Source organism: Musca autumnalis, unplaced genomic scaffold (assembly GCF_047663935.1).
Source record: "Musca autumnalis isolate F117 unplaced genomic scaffold, ASM4766393v1 scaffold_6, whole genome shotgun sequence".
Taxonomy (NCBI): Eukaryota; Metazoa; Arthropoda; class Insecta; order Diptera; family Muscidae; genus Musca; species Musca autumnalis.
In genome coordinates this window covers 4,344,111-4,364,866 of record NW_027412199.1, presented here as the reverse complement: position 1 = coordinate 4,364,866, position 20,756 = coordinate 4,344,111, and the positions used below count along the sequence as shown (strand labels likewise).

Sequence of the window (20,756 nt, the reverse complement as noted above, 5' to 3'; positions counted from 1 at the left end):
TAAACTCGCATTTAAACGAATTCATCAGTCGAGTCGTCATAAAATTGGGGAAGGGTTATTTGTTCCAATACAAAGAACTAAGAGAACTGATGCATCCAAGCGGCGTTGGACGAAACTAGTCTTCTCTGCCATCCCCTAAAGTAATCAATTTTAGATACATCCCACTTTAAATTTGTTGTTTTTAAATTTGGAAACAACAAATATAAGATTAAGCTTGACTTACCTACAAATAGTAACATTCTGTTTATACTAAACTTTACAAACGTCAATACGAAAATCTATTAAAACATGATGATCAATAATATATTTGCCATATGTGTGATGTCATTTGTCATATGTCTGTCTCATTTAAAGAAGACTTGCAACTCATAAATACTATATAATTAATGTTTCTTGATGTTATGAATTACTTTTCATCAATAATATATTATGTCTAAACATAAATACTTTTTGAATTTAAATACTTTCAATAATCATTTAGTAAATTTGAAATTTTTTTTATTTTATCAGTAAACATGCTGAGCTTTTCATCTATTAACAAATTTAATGAATTTAAAAATATGATTTCTACCGAATACCACAACAATGTAATATATTGAAGACATGTTGCTAGGTCTCGGCAATATACCCAATTTTATTGTGTGTGATTCGAACGTGGATTTTTTAGTATAATTTTAAAAGTTGCCATTCATTAATTACTTGTCCATCTTGTGGAAATCTTCAGCTCTGTGGTGATTCTAACGCCGATATGCAACAATTACTGCATACATTTTCCAATTGCATTAAAGAATCCACAACAAAAAAGGAAGAACTAGAAGATAATAGATATTTGACAGCTCCATGGGTTAATGATAACTTAATGGCTTTGATCAAATAAAAGGAAAAACTGCTATTACAAAGAAGAAAAAGGGCAATAGCTTCAGCATTGAAAGAAGTATGAAAAATATTAGCAAGATTATTAAGAAAGCAACTAATATTAGTAAGAATGGTTTTTATCAGGCAAAGCTGAAAGAATTTCAAGCGAAACCAAAATAATCTTGGAGGTTCTTAAATCAGCATCTGGGTAGAATTCCACGTTTAAAATACTGTAAAGAAATGATAATGATGAATGTTTAACAAACAGTGAGATGTGTGAAGGGTTGAACAATTTTTTGTAGATGTTCCAAAACGTTTAAAGGGCCAAATTCAGCGATTTTCTTGAGACAACTATAATATGTTCCGTTCTTTAACGCCTTGTCCACATATATTTCACTTTTGTAGTACACCTTATAATGAGATTTTTGAGATAATTTCTCAATTAGAAATTAATAAATCACCTGGTCATGATGACATTACCACAAACATGGTAAAAACAGGAAGCAATATGTTAAAATATGAAATGATAGCAGTACAATGCAATATATTGAGTATGGGGTGCATCAAGGCAGTGTACTAGGGCCTTTGTTGTTTACTGTTTACCTGAATGATATAGCGAATATGAAACAATATAGCAACTTAATACTGTACGCTGACGATATATGTCTATTTTACCCATATCCCCTTGGAGTAATTTTGACAAAAACAAATCGATCATGATTCTATAGCAATTCATGAATTTACAAGAATTAATGGTAATGTTATAAACTCTGGAAAAACTAAAGTAATCCACTTTCGACCTCACGCAGGCGTAGACAATAATTTCTCCGTTTCTATTTGCGGGCAAAATATAACAGAGAGTACCTGCTTGGCATAAATTTTCAAAGTAATTTATCGTGGAACTCGCATTTTTAAGATCTAAAGTAGCTCCGTCAATTGGTTTGCTCTATAAATTCGAAAACAACTTTGAGCAAGAAACTAAATTACTGTTATATAATGCTCTCATACATAGCCACCTTAACTATCTACCAATGATACACTACCGCTCACTTGAATAGAACCCCCTGCAAAATTTTGTTCAACCTCCATTTTTTCCAAATTATACAAGATATGAAATTATTAAGTTTTATTATATTTTGCTTCATGTGTTTGGAGTAAACTTAGTCATTCATTTGTATTCAAATCCAATTTGTATAAGAATTGCAAGGAAAACAAATAAAGTCAAAAATTGATTTAAAAAAAATTGGCTCATTTGAATAGAACCGCCCTTTAAAACTTGGGAATACAGAAAGATTGTAGTAGAATATCGATGCATATTTACTCTATATTGAAAACGAAGTACTTTCAGTAATATTCAGTAAAAGTATATCCCTCCTGATTAAAGATACACCCGTATATCCTGCTTTGGCAAGGATTCTTTAAATAATCGGGTGTAATGCCCAACCATGGTACAATCATTAAAAGGTAGGACACAGCAAACATCTGATTACAATTTTTTCATGAGGTCCTCCTATTGTGTCAAAACAGTTTTGACAGAGTTGACATATGATGACAAATGACAAAATAAATTTATTCAAAATCAAATTGGATACGAACAAAAATAAATATAAAAAATTTACAATTTTGAAAACTGAAATGACCTCAACATTGTCGACGTGTACTTTCATTAAACAATTGGGCCAGATGAGTGGATTATGCAGTGCCTATGTGTTGTGATTGAAGCTTACCGATGCCCAACTTCCGCGTTGTGTCTGTTGGTACTTTATTTGCAACGTTTAATCGGATACGTAGTACGTACCGTTGCTGCAACAAGATGGTGATCCGAGTCCATGTTAGCTCCTCGGAACGATGAATGTCGAGATGCTTAAATCTGGTACTGCTAACTACCATGTTCTTTGTCGCTGCGAAGTCAACCAGATTCCTTTGTCAGAAGTTCCACTGGGAAGACTGAATTTCGGACATTAAATTTCGGCATTAAAATCGCATAAAATAAATGTAATGTCATGGGCAGGACAATAATCAATAATCTTCTGAGCGCTCATAAAATATGTATATCTTTGGTTTGTTCATAGTGTTCTGTGGAAGTATAAGCACAAATAAAACTGATGCTGACAAATGTTGCTTCTATACGAATTGTAGCAAGTCTTTCAATCACTGGAGTGAAGCTGGCTACCAGACCCTTTTACATCCGACAAATACAAATCCGCAACCAAACTAATGTTTTGAGTCATGGCAGCTATAATACAGAGCGCCACCTTTATATGTATGTTGTTGTGACGCCTTGCCCAATCCATCGTATTTCGTGTATGGCAGTAATATCGGGCTTGTATTCAAGTACATCTGCCAAGGCGTAAACTTCACATTGCAATTATAGATTCGCTGTTTATGATCCATAAAACATTAGCGAGATCGTCAACTTAAGAAGGGATTGTTTTCTGCTTCTTTTTTCATAGTACGATCTTGAGTTAGCCCAATGTCCAACTCAAGTTTTTAACATTATTATGAGTAAACATGTTAGCTCACTACCCTTAACAGATGTTAACGTTAGCTCCCAAGGTTGCACCACGGTGAGCTCAGTGTCCATTGGGTCTAGAGAACGTTTTATATCCTCCACCGTCGAGTTTTCTGAACTAAAACCTGCAGGTACAGTTATATGGTGCGTGGACTTTAAAAACACTTTTGGGTAGAATACAAAATCCCAAATTAAAAGGGCAAATTGGGCTAATAAATTCAAAATTCCTAAAAGCGACAATTCGCGTTATATGGGCTATACCAAAACGTAGGCATACATACATATGTATATAAAATATTTCAATTTAAATATTTGACTATATTTCAAATAAACAAAACCTGTTGCATTTGTTATTAGTCATTTGAAGTTATAAGCAAACCGGCATCAGAGTTGTTTTTTATAATTTCATGAACCTGCCCAACCTTCTAATAATTGAACCATGATGCCCAACAAAGCTTGCTTTTTTCATTCAACAAGTTTATTTTTGGAAGATTGCTGTCTCCTTTAGTCGTACATTTTACGCATAAAACATTCCCATACATTTTAGAGAATATTTTCCAATCTAGAATATGACGGTCCCGCAAGGACATCCGCATTTCTTTTCAAAATTTTAAGTTTTTATGACTCGAAGTGTACAAACGTTTATAAAATCGTGATGAAATTTCCACACGTGATATCCAAAAATGTTACTCACTACTGAATATGTCTGTTTCAGAACTCCTTGGTAAATTGTCGTGCGCATTTAAGGCGAAAGAAATTGACTATCATTATTAACCCTTTCGGCCCCGAACTTTTTTCCTCGCATCAGGAGTTACTTTAACCATATAGAATTAAAGTATAAGTCAAAACTAATGTCATGTTCATACCAGCATTTGAATCACGTCGTTCGTTCTCATAATTACCTACACGAATTAACCCGTTCATACGACATGGTACACAATTCATAGCAACATGATTCATATTTTCATGGTTTTTGTTTACTGATTTTAAAGAAAGTTTCAACCAAAATACGGGTAAAATTATTTTATATGAACTGAAAAAATATATATCCTTCTTTCAGATATCTATTTAATATTAAATTCTATTATTTTCATTCATGTTTTCCATTTCTTCTCACAATTTTGGTGCTTTCAGTATATTTTCAAATTTTTCTATTCTAATAATTAACGAGAGAGAGACCTGCCAACATATCTTTTTGTATACAGAAATTCCGGCAGGCATTTGATTTTTGTTTCTAAATTTGTACGCGAATTTGAAACGATGGACAAGAAATGCAACTGCAATGGAAGAGAAGACAAAATTTGCTATGATTTGAATGAATACTAGTCGTTAAACTGTTTACTTTTCATTCATATTTTGCAGTTTTTCTAAAAAGTTTTGGATTTCTAATACATTTTTAATTTTTTATTTTTCCTGTCATAATTAATTTATTTCGATAAATTCTCTCATTTGTTAGAGATGGGACATATTTTATCGTCGTTCTGAGAGTAATTTAAATTGAACAATGTACAAAAATCGTTGTTCGTTCTCAAAATTTTGTATGGGGAATGAAGTAATTGTATCGTAATTTGGGGTCAAACAACGAATAAAGAGCGAATTACCGCTAGTCTGAACATGGCATTAGACATAACATAAATTGGTGGGCGTTACCCCACCTATTTCGGAAGATACATTTTATCTAAAATTTATTTTCTCATTATTTTGTGCAATTATGTAAATATAAATGTTATAATCGTATAGAAGTATACCTCTGACCTTACTTTTGAAGAATCAAAACTAAAGTTTAACATTTTGGACTGTACACATCGATTTTTGACATGCCGTGATTTTCCAGACTTCACACTGAATAATGCATCGTAGTTCTGTTGATCGGGATACAGCTGGCACTTTTTTATAATTTTTCCATTCTTAGGACTACAATTAGCCAAAGCAATGTGTTCTTTGAGGAAAAAATTCCGTTAGTTTTAAATAAAACGACGTTAAAATCGAAGTTGCTTATAAGCAACGTTTAGGCTGAAAGGGTTTAGTAAACAATTGCATAACTATAGAACAAGTTTTTTCGCGTCTATTGAATGGAATACCATCTTCTAAATTGTTTCTGTAGCGATGAATGTGCTTTTATGGTGCTGGAAGGCATTACTAATTATTAAGAACATGAGCGTCAATTTACTTCACCTTAATGCGTTCGGCAGTTTATAAAGGAGTTTTGAAACAGACATATCCAGTAGTGAGTAACATTTTTGGATATCCCGTGTGGAAATTTCATCACGATTTTATAAACTTTTGTACACTTCGAGTCATAACAACTTAAAATTTTGAAAAGTAATGCGAAAATCCTTGCTGATCCGCCATATTCTACAGTGGTAAGTAAGTATTCTCTAAAATGTATGGGAATGATTTATGCGTAAAATATACGACTAAAGGAGACAGCAATCTTCCAAAAATAAACTTGTTGAATGAAAAAAGCAAGCTTTGTTGGGCATTACACCCGAATATTTAAAGAATCCTTGCCAAAGCAGGATATACGGGTGTATCCTTATTCAGGAGGGATTTACTTTTACTGAATATTACTGAAAGTACTTCGTTTTCAATATAGAGTAAATATGCATCGATATTCTACTACAATTTTTCTGTATTCTCAAGTTTTAAAGGGGGTTCTATTCAAATGAGCCAATTTTTTTACTTCAATTTTTTACTTTATTTTGTTTTCCTTGCATAATTCTTATAAAAATTGGATTTGAATGCAAATGAATGACTATGTTTACTCCAATCACATGAAGCAAAATATAATAAAACTTAAAAATTTCATATCTTGTATAATTCGGAAAAAATGGAGGCTGAAAAAAATTTTGCAAGGGGGTTCTATTCAAGTGAGCGGTAGTGTATACTGCTACACAAAATGTATGGATTTTAAATCTTTGCACAGATCTCAAAACAAAGTTATAAGGCTAGTTTACTACATCCAACAGACTTTTTTAACGCCATTATTATTCAACAACATTGCAAAAACAGTTTTAACAATATATGAGCTCTACAGAATGCAAGTTTTAACTTACAAATTTAAGTTTCTAAACAAGATTGGATATCATTGCCATTCCTAGAAATGATACAACTTTTAATACAAGAAATAACACAAACCACTAAGCAACGGATTGATCATGCTGGCTGTTCGGAATACAACCATCTTCCTCAAAATAACCATCTTCCTCAAAAAAAAGTAAAACGAGAATGTCTGTTTTAAAACCCAATTTAAAAATATATTTAACTAGTAATACCGATGTGGTTCTATTGTGAACAATTGTATTTTTTAAGTAACATACACCCTAACATTAATCTTACTGTATTAGAAATTATTCTTTGATTTAAGATTTTAGAAAGCCCCAAAAACACGAAGCGATGGGGCATAAGAATTTAAATTTTTACTATTTTATTTGTTATAAAAGTAAGAGTAAGACCACATGTACATTTTTTTAATTTGCCCACTGCATTTGATCTGATTTCAAGGAACAGTCTAGTTTATAGGTTGTTTTCTATGGGACTATCCACGAAGATAATAAGGATACTGCAACGCCTATATGTAGGCACCACAACGAGAGTCTGTCACGGTAGTACATTTTACATTTCTACATTTCATTTCTTGTATTCTTAGCCCCACATTATTCTTATTATATATCAATTTACCATATGCATTAACGGGTGGAGTAAATGTAGCCAATACAAACATATAAGTTCTGTTTAATTCTGATGATATCGTTATTCTATCAGAAACACCCATAAGTCTACAAAAAATTATAAATTCGCTGCAACGATATTGCCTAAAATGGAGATTAAAAGTTAATATAAAGTTCTTTTTTTCGCAAGGGCGGTCGGATCGCTTAAAACTCCAAAAAAAAAATAATAAATAACAAAACACATACAGAGAATTCAGCATACACCTATAGATATCAGATCAGAAAGTTCGTAATAGCATTTATTAAAAAAATAAATAAAAAACAAACAATTTATTGAAATTTGAAGGAAAGAAGCCTCCGATTGTATAAGTGATTCTAGAGAGACCAGACACACTAGGTTGACTTGATATTAAAAAACAAGTAAGAACGGCCTTAAGACCGGCCGGCCGGGCCACCACGAGTTGTATTGAAGTAAAATGGAACAGCTAGTTCCCTTTCGTTTATGAAGAAGACAAATACCAATATTTCTGTAAGATAAATAACATATTTCAGTCATTTCGGTGGGATATTGACGTCACAACTTTCAGAATTACTTAAATCGGGGGCTATATGAAGACGTGGACCTATACCGACAGAATTAGAAGGGAAAGTTAAATACCCCCAAAGAAGACTAAATACCAAATTTCAGCCACGTCGATTGATTTGAATTATACCGACAAATTTCATATGGACAGTTTTTTTTACCCCAAATGAACACATAATACCAAATTTCAGCCATTTCGGTGGAATATTTAGGACACAACCTTCAAAATACAGAAAATCGGCAGGTACCGTTTTATGGGGGCTATATTAAGGTGTGGACCTGTACCACAAATTTATGGGGGGAACATTTAATACGACTAACGAAGAGAAAATACCAAATTTCAGCTATTTCGGAGGAATATTGAGGCCACAACCTTCAAAATACCGAAAATCGGGAAGTACCGTTCTATGGGTGCTATATGAAGACGTGGACCATACCAAAATTCTGCGGGAAAGTTTTATACCTCCAACGAAGACTAAATACCAAATTTTAGCCAGTTCTAAACCATCAAAATACAGAAAATCGGGTGGTACCGTTCTATGGGAGCTATATCAAAGCGTGCACCGATATAGCCCATTTGCAATACCAAGTATCCTAGGAGTAATAGAAACTTCTATACCAAATTCTACCTTAAAAATTGCGAGCCGTATCTTGGTTTGAACAGACGGACGGACGGAGAGACGGACATGGTTATATCGACTTAGAATTTTACCCTGATCAATAATATATATACTTTATAGGGTCTTCGATGAATATTTCGATGTGTTACAAACAGAATAACAAATTTTCTTACCGAAATGGCTGAAATATGGTATTTGGTCTTCTTTGGGGCTAAACAAATTTCCCGTAAAAATTTGTCAGTGTAAGTCTACGTTTTGATATAGCCCTCATAGAACGGTACCTTTCGATTTTCGGTATTTTTACGTTTTTAGCCATATTTTGAGACCAAATTAGCTAGAACTTGGCATTTAGGGTTCTTATAAACTAAAAATCATGGACATAGGCTCATGTTTTGGCATAGCCCCAATATAACGGAACCGCCCGATTTGAGAATTTGGCGTTTTTATCCACATTTTCTGACGAATTAGCTTTGATTTAGTATTGTTATAGATTTTTGGGTGATTAATGTGAAAGGAAGGCATCGAAGGAAATTACATGGTCAAAATACTCGATATTGTATGTATATTACTAACATATATTTGGACCAAAGCTCATGGCATTAGCCATTTTTTCATAGAAAACGCAAGTGACCCTAAAAAATCTAAAAAAATAAACCAATTTACATGTTGTTGTAACCCATATATGTATTTCTTTAGGGCCATTTTGCATTTTTGTATGGGGCTATGTATTTTGCGGCCACTAGTCGCAGAGCCACCAATTCGTGACAAACAAAAAAGGAATCCATATCCTTATCCTCTCATTTTATGAAATTGGATAATTAGAATCAATTTGTTTATTATGCCAACAAATTTTTTTATTGTTTTTACCGGAAACTATTGTTAGTTTGTACGTCTTATTAAAATGTATGTTTTGAAAATATGTGCGATAATTGCATAGTTTTAAAAAAGAGTGCTACATTTTACAGAATGATTAAATACTTACTGGCAGTCAGTTTCATAAACTTTGGAACCATCTGAGCAACTGAAAAATTTGCCCTGGAAAGAGGGAAGATATAAATTATGAATTAGTAATTTATTTACATTTGTAAATTATGACAAATATGGAACACAATCATATATATTTAATTCTGGTGCTATGTTAGTATTTCTTTTCGTTAAAATTTGCCCATATTATATACATTTTTCTTACTCATACAAATGTTTTTCTCTGCACTTCTTACTGGAACAGCATTCGGATGCAGAAATGAACTCTTTAATTCTGCTTCCGATTGCAGTCACTTTTCTACCATTTGAAATGTCATTTTATTTAAGGGGTGACCCCCACTTGTAAATTTCAGAAAAAACGAAAAAAATCGGCATATTTAGAAGCATAACTAGCATGGAACATGTGGTAAAATTGTTATGTCAATCGCAAACATGTTGCCTGAGATATGAGGAAACATTTATTGTGGTTTGTATGTTGTTCAAGTCAAAACGTGAACCCCTAGCTTTCCCTCCATATTATGTCTCAACAAAATATCCAATTTATTATAATGTAAAAACGGCTCGTACCTTCTACTAAAGGAATCGAGATAATTAATTTTCCTTATCTTTTTATCACCTTCATTAAGATTAAACCATACTGAAATAGCCATTTCCTTTAGATTCTGTCTTGTTTTTTTCAATCTATCGGAGCATTTGGACCGATACTTGGTTTAAGTAAAGTTAATAAAATAAGATGCTCACTGTATTGAAATTAAATATTTCTTATTTAATTTTATTCTCCTTTGCTTTCCATTGCTGTGTTTGGTTTGTATCCATATAAAACACAATCGTACAAACGGTAACAACTGCTGAGTTATTTTGTCTCCTCTACTGATTCTTTGTGACGTCAAACCGTCTATCTGCTAGTCCAGAAGTTCCACACCCCCTACTCCTTGTTTAGCATTCCTACTCAAACATTTGGTCCCTCGAGCCGGATAATACATATACAGTTTTCATCGTCACCGGTCGATTCTCCATCAAGTTTTTTTCTCTCTAACCTATTCACATGTTTTCAGTTGCATATGTGGTGCTTCACGGAGTTTGCGACCTTATCAATGATCTTTTCAGATCAGAAAACAACTGTGGAAAAAATTAAATATAGCGTAACAAAACAGTAAAAGAACCTCCAATTATCGGGAAACAGAAAACGAACAGCACGTAGTGTACTCCTTGGATGTGAAAAAATACTTCATATAAATACATTTAAACTTGCCGACAAAACTCCAGAGATTGCGCTGGTAATTTATAAGCAGCATCCTTAAATCATACGACTGGACAATCGCAGTAAGTCATACAACAAGAATTTAGAAAACATTTTTTCTAAATGATTGTCACAATCCATAAAAGGTTTTTGAATGTGGGTTATGTTTTATTGTTTTAAAGTCTAACAGGGAAATTACGAAAAATTAAAATTTGATCATTCGCAACATAAGGGTAAAAGTTTATGCAGGAATTTTATAAATTTTATAAAATTTATAAAATATTGCCTACATAATCGCATACTGTTAATTTTAAAACAATGTTTTCACCAATTGAAGCTCTGTTAACATTTTTTAATAACATTCGCCGTCGGCTGCGATCATCCTTCTCTGCCGGCAGACCGGGAATAACGCATTGTCGGCACCCTATCTATGCATTATCACGTGTTTGTCCCATTGATTTTAACAACATATCCACATAAATCGATAATGTAAACTAGCTCATTTACCTATTATCACACTATTCCAAATTCCACATTTAATGCGCATGTCCATTGAGAGGGATAATGTATGTACCAGGCTCTTTTCGCTTTTTAAATTGTTCCTATTATTTTCTTTCTTACTGTCTTCTATACTAACTAACCCTTTGTTACAACAAGCACCTAAACAGACTCTGATTTCTCGTACTGGGATCGCTCCTATTGTTTTGTCCTAAATATCAATGCGCATGTCCACAGAGAGCTCTGTCCTGACACTCACCCTCTCAGAGCATTTTTTCTCTTTGAGTGTCACTGTGATGGAGTAACTCAGCCACACTAAAGCTCGAATCACAAAGCAACAAAGGAGACTCTTGAGTGATCATTGCCAGACTCACATAACCTAAATAGAGAAGTAGAATAGTAAGAAGAAGAATTTAAATAAACATTCCAATTTCTTTCCTATTTTCACAATAGGCGAGAGTTCAATAACCTTTGGTTCGTTGGAAATCTCCCATATGTTTTTTAGCATTTCCAATAGTGTTCCTTATGTTTATTCTGTATCTTTCAATCTAAGTGTAAGCAAAGATACTTTCTATACAGTGGCCCAAGCATACAATTAATTAAAAGCAATTTTTATTAGTCCAACAAAAAAATTATTTCATCGTAGAGTGCAGCCTTTCTTCGGAAGAAAATGTCAGTTGATTATAATGCATAAACTTGTTTTAATTTATTAGACAACACCTTAAGGAATTGTGCCAAAAACAATAGCAACCACTGATCTACTTCCACTTTGGGTTAATAACCGTATCCGTACCATAACTCGCAAAGAATCGCTTCCGGACTCTGTAACAACAAACTTTTCAAATTTAATTTTGGCCGATAAAGCATTTCACAAAGCTGCGTCAGTGGATATAGTCCTCGGAGTCGATACCTTTTCTCGCCTAATTCGCGACGTTGTCTATATTCGCATATGGATTATATACCTACTAAAGTACTTTAATTCTTCCTAACGAATTTACTAACGTAATCAAAATTATGAATTATTGGTACCTCCTAATCACAACCATAAGAACAATGTCATTCATATACAACTGAATTTAAGCTTAAACTAAACCACATGAATAAAGATATGCACTCTAGTTTTAAGATCAGGATAAACTTTAAAATTAAACTTCAACTCGATTAAGTTTGGAATAGATATGTCAATACGAGCTTAGTTTGTTAATTTTCTTTGCAGTATAATACATTAAATGTATATTGTTTGTATTGTGGCAGAAAAATTTAATTTTTCAACCAAAAATTAAATTTACTTCGTTTTTGAAAGTCGCTTGATTGAGGACTGCAAATTATGAAGATTGGTTTATTAGTTTTCAAGCTGGAGTTGGCACCTCAAAACGCTTTAATGAAAACACACAAAAAAATTAGAAAGTAGGTTAGCTTAGGTTTAATTTATTGAGCCCGTTTTAAGAAACGTTGTAATTTTACAGAGCACTAATAGATAGAAGTAATACTTAAGATTATAATGTGTTGTCCATGAATTTTCTTTAATTTCATAATTTGCATTATAACTTAAATTTTCGTAAGGCTGCTACATTATTTGATATTGGCTATGATGTATTTCACTGCAATGAGTCACACGGCATAATTTCAATGAAATTTGGTCTAGTGGATTGTGGTGAATTTTTCATGATGATGTAAACGTAGTATTATAATATTTGTGGGTGATTGATTATGTTTCCTATGTGCCCCGGCCTCTTTGTATTTGTGGCAGTGCTGCCAAGTTGTTAACTTTGAGGAAGTGATCAGAAGAGAGCACTCTCACGACCAACAAGACACCACAGCAACTTTTCCCATTCTCCTTTTGCTTTCTTTATTTTGAACCTCCTGTCATAGAAGACAACAAGTAAGAAAAGCGTTAAGTGCGGCCGGACCGAACTTTTTATACCCTCCACCACGAACTGTATTGAAGTGAATGGGAACAATTAGCTTTATTTCGTTTATGAAGGTACTAAACTCTTCCTTTTATTGCAGGAGTAGTAAATATACCTGAACAGATAATACTCCCTTCAAAACAGCTAACATATTGTCGAATTTTTGTTGTTTCCGAAACATGGGCCAATATTTACAATTTTCCGAGTTGAGCGACATACATAAAATTGGGCAAAACCGACTAGACCTAAACCTGGATGTTCTGAATTTAGATAGTTAACAATATCGGGAGCGCCGTTCTATTGAGGCTGTATAAAACGTTAACCTGTACCGATAAATGTCTGGAGGAAAATGTCGTAACACCAGCGAAGACTAAATACCAAATTTCAGTTATTCGCATTGAATATTGTGGCTAAAACTTTCAAAATATCGAAAATTGGGAGGTATCTTTCTATGGGGGCTATATAAAAACTTGGAACAATACCGGAAATTTTCAGGTGGGAAGTTTTATACCACCAACGGAGATTAAATATTATATTTCATCCGTTATATTGATGACACAACCTTAAAATACCGAAAATCGGAAAGTACGCTTCTATAGGGTTGTTTGAAGAAAAGGGCTTATACTGATAATTCTCTTCAGCAATATTTTATACACCCATGGCAATTTAAATACTAAATTTCCCTCATATCGGTGGTATATTGAGGCCACACCTATGGGGGTATTTAAGGACGTCGACAAATTTCAGGTGCAAAGTTTTATACCCTCAACGAAGACTAAGTAAGTAGGCTATCTTGCAGCCATTTCCGTGTTATAATTAGGCTAAAACCTACAATATACCGAAAATTGGGACTATATAAGGGCGTGTGACCTATACCGATAAATTTCATATGGAAAACATTCCATACGCCAAGTGAAGACTAACAACCAAATATCTGCCATTTTGGTGGAATATTAAGGCCACAACCTTCAAAATACCGAAAATCAGGAGGTACCGTTCTATGGGTGCTATATGAAGGCGTAGACCTATACCGACAAATTTCATATGGAATATTTTATACCCCAAATGAAGACTAACCACTAAATTACAGCCATCTCGGTGAAATATTGAGGCCACAACCTTCAAAATACCGAAAATTGGGAGGTACCGTCCTGTGGGGGATATATGAAGACGTGGACCTATACCTACAAATTTCCGTCATTTCGCTGCGATAATGAGGCTAAAACCTTCAAAATACCGAAAATCGGGAGATATCGTACTATGGGGTCTATATCAAAACCTGGACCTATATAAAAGCTTGTGGAAACACAAAATACAAACTTACAACCGATTACGTGGTCAAATGGGACTAATACATTCAAAATATCTTAAAGTGACGCGTACTGAATATAGGGCGTTATATAGGGGCTCTACCAAAACATGGACCTATATAAACAAACATTGGTAGAATTTTTTTAGCCTCTGGAGGCACAAGTGACCAAATGACAGCCAATTCGGTGCTCAAATGGGACTAATACATATAGGGGCTTATATAGGGGCTATACCAAAACGTGAACCTATATAAACAAAATCAGGTATGAATATTTCTTATCCCTTGAAGGCACAAAATGCCAAATTGCAACCAATTCGGTGGTCAAATTAGAAAAGTATACTAAAATTTCCTTAAAACGACGACGCGTCACTTTGTATAAATTCGGTTGTCTGCTCTATAGAGGACCGCATGGTCTCAAATCCTGTACTTGGTTTCTAAATGCCGATACAGTTGAACGAATGCACATTGTGGAGAAGTTTCGATACTGTGTCAATTGCCTAGCGCATAATCACTCACAGGGAATTTGTTTTAACAGAACCGGGTGTAGAATTGTGGCAAAGAATACCATTCCCTTCTTCATTCTCATTCCCGTCTTCATAGAGAATCCCCTACTGATGACCGCCGCACAAAAACAACCCGTAAATCAGGGAAGCAAAGTTCAGAATAGGAGGGTAATACGCCACCATCACAAAACTACGCGCGAACTACGACCAACGCAATTCATAGACAATCATAAAAAACAAATGTGGCCACCTTGCTACCTGCCGCCCTTCCAAAGTCAACGTTAAGGATGGTGAAAAATGTGTGAGATGTCTTCTCGATTCCGCTTCTCGCATAAGTAGCATTTCCCAAAAATGTGCCGATGAACTAGGTCTAGTTTGTGTTGGCTTAGATGGTGAAACAATATGCACATTAACTTTGTGGTCCCTCCATGATTCTAGGAATAAAATTTATGTGACATTGAGGGTTAATAACCGTATTCGTACTATAACTCCCAAAGAATCGCATCCGGACTCTGTACTAAAGTACTGTAATTCTTCCTAACGCTTTTACTATCGTAATAACAATTATGCATTATTTGTACCTCCTAATCATAACCATAAGAACAATGTCATTCATATACAACTGAATTTAAGCTTGAACTAAACCACATGAATAAATATGTACACTTTAGTTTTAAGATCAGGATAAACTTACAAATTAAACTTCAACTCAATTAATTTTTAATAGATATATCAATACGAGCTTAGTTTGTTAATTTTCTTTGCAGTAGAATACTGGAAGAATGGGCGGAAATGTTCACGTCAAAAGGTGAACCCCTAACTTCCCCTCCATATTATGTTGCAACAAAATGTCAAATTTATTATAATGTAAAAACAGCTCGTACTTTGTAATAAAGTGATTGAGATAATTAATTGTTCTTTATCTTTTTATCACCTTCGTTATACAAACTAAAAGCGTTTTTTTTTCTCGAAATGAAGTTTTTAAGACGATGCCAACTCTACCACAAAATCTATATTTTTTGGTCTTTTCAAGGACATCAAAAGCTATTAATTTAGCGATCGATTTTATCATTAGAAATGTTTGTTGGTTGTACTGTGGCATAAAAATTTAATTTTTGAATCAAAAATTAAATTGACTTTATTTTTTAAAGCCGCTCGATGGAGGACTGCAAATTATGAAGATTGGTTCATTAGTTTTCAAGCTAAAGTTGGCACCTCAAAACGCTTTAATGAAAACATTGTTTAGTAGACGGCGATTTGCCACAAAGCTACGTTATATTTTTCCACAAAAAAATGAGAAAGTTGGCTAGGTTAGGTTTAATTTATTGAGCTTTTTTTTGGAAACGTTATAATTTTACAGAGCACTAACCGATAGAAGTAATACTTAAGACTATAATGTGTTGTCTATGAATTTTTCATAATTCGCATTATAACTTAAATTTTGATAAGGCAGCTACATTACGAGTATTTGATATTGGTTATAATGAATTTCACTGCAATGAGTCACACGGCATAATTTCAACGAAATTTGGCCGAGTGGATTGAGGTGAATTTTTTATGATGATGTAAAGGCAGTATTATAATATTTGGGGGTGATTGATTATGTTTTCTATGTACCCCGGTCTCTTTGTATTTGTGGCAATGCTGCCAAGTTGTTAACTCTGAGGAAGTGATCAGAAGAGAGCACTCTCACGACCAACAAGACACCACAGCAACTATCCCCATTCTCCTTTTTTTTTCTTTAATTTTGAACCTCCGGTGATAGAAGACGAACAAGAAAAAAGCTCGTTTTTGTACAAAAAGAAAACCTTAAAATACATAACCAATATCAAATGTCAAACTGAAAAATCAAATAACTTTCTTTTATCGGTAATCTCCGATCAAACCTACCAAAGGCGTACGATTGGGGCAGATAATTGGATACGTCTGTACTCATTCGCTTATCGACCAACTGGTGTCGGTTTTGTTGTGTGGTTATCCCGCTTGTTACATTGTCTATTGGCATTCCTGCTGTAAGCGGCCTTCAGCGAATTTGCCACTATTTGGGGTGCGGCTTCTGACCAGCGCACGCGGCTGGTAGTAGACATATCTGCTCACGGTACATCCATTCGTGGGCCTGTGTAAAAGGGTCTACGTCGAATACCAAATCAGTGTTGATGTTGCTTGGTTTACCTATCCTCATACGCACGGAAGTTGCTCAGGGAGATTCTGCCACGTACGTACGTATCAGGTAAACGAACGAAGCCGGAGGCGTGAACAGATATTGTTTTATATAATTGTTCCACAAAGATCCCAGAAGGGACGAGGGAGACTTCTCTCATATCATTGAGTGCACCCCGATTCATATTAGCTCAATGATAAGGGACCTACTGTTTATCGCCGAGTCCGAACGGCGTGTCTTAAAACACCACTTGTAGAGAAGTTTTACATGGCTGAAATACTCAGGAAATGTCGCCAACATTACTGAGGGGTATTTTGTCACCGTTGAAAAGTTTTGATGTTACCTGACCGGGGAATCGAACCCGCGAACTTAAGCGTGTAAGACGTATGTGCTTACCATTGCACCACGGTGGCACATATTGTTTTACAAGAACAATTACTGAATACAATTCTCTACAGTCATGAAGTTATAGCTATTTTGTCCCAATTGATACTATTGACTTTTGCAAACAAATGTAATGTTCCATGGCAATAGAATTATAATTGCACGCTCTGAGTGAGTGTACAACGATTTCCTAATATACCATCATATTTATGGCAAAGCATATATACACTTCGGAATACTGTTTTTTTATTCCACATATCTATACCCTACACTATAATGTGGTGAGTATAACACTGCAAAATAATCGTCCTGAAAGGTTTTTTTTTTATAACAATTTGCATATATCGAAGAAAGGAAACGATCTAGCCGTATTTTCCGTCCATAAGCCGATATTTAAGAATGAGCTTCATAATTTGGTACAAAGTCATATCAAAAAATTAGCGGTATCATTAAAAACAGCCCTCTAAGAGATTTCAATACAAACATTTTAAATAAAACTGAGTATAACATGTACAAATTAATTCTAGATCAATTACCAAATCCTTAGATTTTATATCTTACGAAAACAAGCAGGAAAAGCCAATAAAAGTAGTAGCGAAATATTTTCATCACACATGTAGCAGATAATACATTATTGATGACTTTAAATCTCAAGGTTATACCACTTGATATGCTAATTGTCTCATTAGATCATTCTTCAAAAATTTGAAAAAGTACGAAGTTGAAAAATATTGGTTATCTCTGTCAAAGAAGCAATTAAAAAATTCCGCACTGCAAAAACTGCCAATCTTACAATCACACTAAAAACTATTGCTATAGTCACCTATCCAAAGAATGAAATAAACCACCAAATGCGATGCTAAAATGCTATAATTGTGGAGTTATTGCTAGAAGGCTACGCAGCGAATTGGTGGATTGGCGTTAAAAGTACTGTCAGCACATTCGATAATGCAAAAGCTTTAATAAAAATAACATTTTCCCCTCCCAAGCCGGACTGGCGCATATTTGCAAGCATCTACGAGCAGGGACAACAAGAAACCGAATCAACCGACAGCTTTGTTTGTAAGAAAAGTTTGCTGTTCTCCCAGCTAAAGTCAACAGTTGCCGAAGAAATTCAGCTGAACATAATATTTGGCCTTCTGCAGACGAAAATAAGAGAGCGTGTGCGAAGAGAGAATGTAACAAGTTCGAAGAATTACTCTCCGCATGCCGAGAAGCTGAACACGCACTAGCTGAAATTTACTACGGAACAACAACAACTCCCCTGGCTGAAGCGAAGACACAAACAAAGTCTGCATTGCACTGCTCATTTTGTCGCTCACATGGACATGGCGCCGATGTCTGTTTGAAAAAGAAAAAGAGGGATGAAAACCAACAAACACATCGTTATGAAATAGAACTAGACACACACACACAACAAGACAGACCGAACAGCAAGTCAAACGAAGTACGCTGCAGTTTCTGTAATTACAAGAATCACACAGTGGGAGAGTGCAGAAAACTGAAGCAGCGAAACGTCGAAAAACAAAACAACGCACCAAGGCTGATCAATGCACAGCAACAACAACCGCTCACACGAAAACCAACAATTGCTTGCTATGGTTGTGGCGCGCCTGGTATTCACAGGTCGAACTGCTCAACATGTAGCAACAACAACAAAAACAGCCCACAGTACCCGACATTCAATTCGATCTCGTCAACGATCATTGGCCACACTCTACTAACAACACATGTGGAGATTTTTGGTTTGATAATGGAGCAAAAATAAGTGTTGCTAGCCAAAATTTGAAAAATATTCTTGAGGAGAATGATTGTGTATTTGAAGATGTGTGTGCAAATGTGTGTTTAGCGGATGGCGCAGTTACAGCATGTGTTGTGAAGTCCACAATCTGTAAAATTATCATCGGATACGGTTTGTCTGTTTACCTAACGCAACCAGAAACCGCACTTTGATTGGTACGGATTTCATGGAGCAAACTGGCATAGTTCTCAACATGGCGCAGCGTCTCTGGTATTTCGCCGACGATCCCAAAAGGAAGTTTGACTTTTCCAACCCTTTAGAAATGAACGTGTTTTCATTGGATGTGGTAGGTCACGAAAAGTCACCAACCAACATAGTCATAGTCGTGACGACTTTTAGCAAATATGTGGAAAGCAAACACCAGGTATCACCGTTGCCGACTACATCGCATTTTGTACCTGATCCGATTCCACCACCGCAGAAGATCAATTATAATGTTGCAAAGCCAACATAACTACGAAGACCACTGGCTGATAAAACCAATGACTGTTCTCCATATTCTATACAGAGCATTTTCCGAGGAGCGATTCCGCCGGACCAAATAACGCCTGGAAACATCTCACGATTGTTTGGACCGCCTGTAAAGATTAGCAAAAAGTTGAAAGATGCCATCTTTATGCCATTATTTTTTTCGACACAGCTTTACTCTAGGGGGAGATTTCGTGAGCAAGTAGCTCCCTGCTTTTCAGAATACGATTTAATCTTTATGGTTTATAAACTTAGGGCAAGCCCAAAAAAAAATCGTTTCGGGACTACAGTAATTTGAACTGAACAATTTTGATCATTATATGGCTTCGTTTCTGTTGATCAACAAGAAGAACTTTTCTCTGTATTGACGATGAGTCAAAATTTCTTCAAATCAATTTTGATGATTTTTATGGCTTCGTTTCTGTTGATCAACAAGAAGAATTTCTCTCAGAAAATATACTGGGTATATACAATACAACTGTCCCAGCTACAACAAAACGAATACCTTCTGTTCAGACATTCACATTGCCTAGTATGATTAAGCACATAATGCATTGCAAAAAAGTAAACAAACAAAATGTTCTACTTGAAAGTGCAAACGCAGACTTACTATCATTACCTAAAAATGTAAAAAATCAATGTTGTAGTATTGTTGTGGGGCAATGAACCACAACGTTTCTTTTTATAACACTAGACACCAAACAAAATGTGCAATTTAGCAATAAATTAGTATTTAAGAACCAATTTAGCAATAAAGAATGCGAGAACTTGAAAAAGCCTTCTTGTGCATACATCATTTCCTCTCTGATTTAACCAAGTTCATGTGCTTGTGTTAAAACTATAATTTATCTTGGTGACACTGCCTTGGTAAACGACATTTACAACATCATTTAATTTATCTTGGTGATCCGCCTTGATAAACGACATCGACAACCTCATTGAAGGACAAAACAGTCCATTCAATAAACATTTGGTGACCCCGAAGTGATTCCGATAGGACGAAACACGCAACCACATTTGGTGACATCTAGTCCTTCCGATAGGACGAAACACGCAACCACATTTGGTGACCCCTAGTCGTTCCGATAGGACGAAACACGCAACCACATTTGGTGAGCCGAGTCCTTCCGTTAGGACGAAACATGCAACCACATTTGGTGAGCCCGAGTCCTTGCGATAGGACGAAACACGCAACCACATTTGTGACATCGAGTCCCTCCAATAGGACGAAATACATCCCAAAATATTTCAGAT

At 34.9% G+C, this 20,756-nt stretch overlaps 1 protein-coding gene across 6 annotated transcripts in view; it reads right to left on the bottom strand.

Annotated features, from left to right (window-relative positions):
• The window catches only part of Ca-alpha1D (Ca[2+]-channel protein alpha[[1]] subunit D), a 1,669,376-nt gene that overhangs the window by 473,420 nt on the left and 1,175,200 nt on the right, over positions 1-20,756 (bottom strand). For all 6 annotated transcript variants that reach the window (XM_073958159.1, XM_073958162.1, XM_073958158.1 and 3 more), the window contains exon 17: positions 9,224-9,276. In XM_073958159.1, the coding sequence (XP_073814260.1) occupies positions 9,224-9,276 (53 nt within the window). The remainder of the gene's footprint in view (positions 1-9,223; positions 9,277-20,756) is intronic.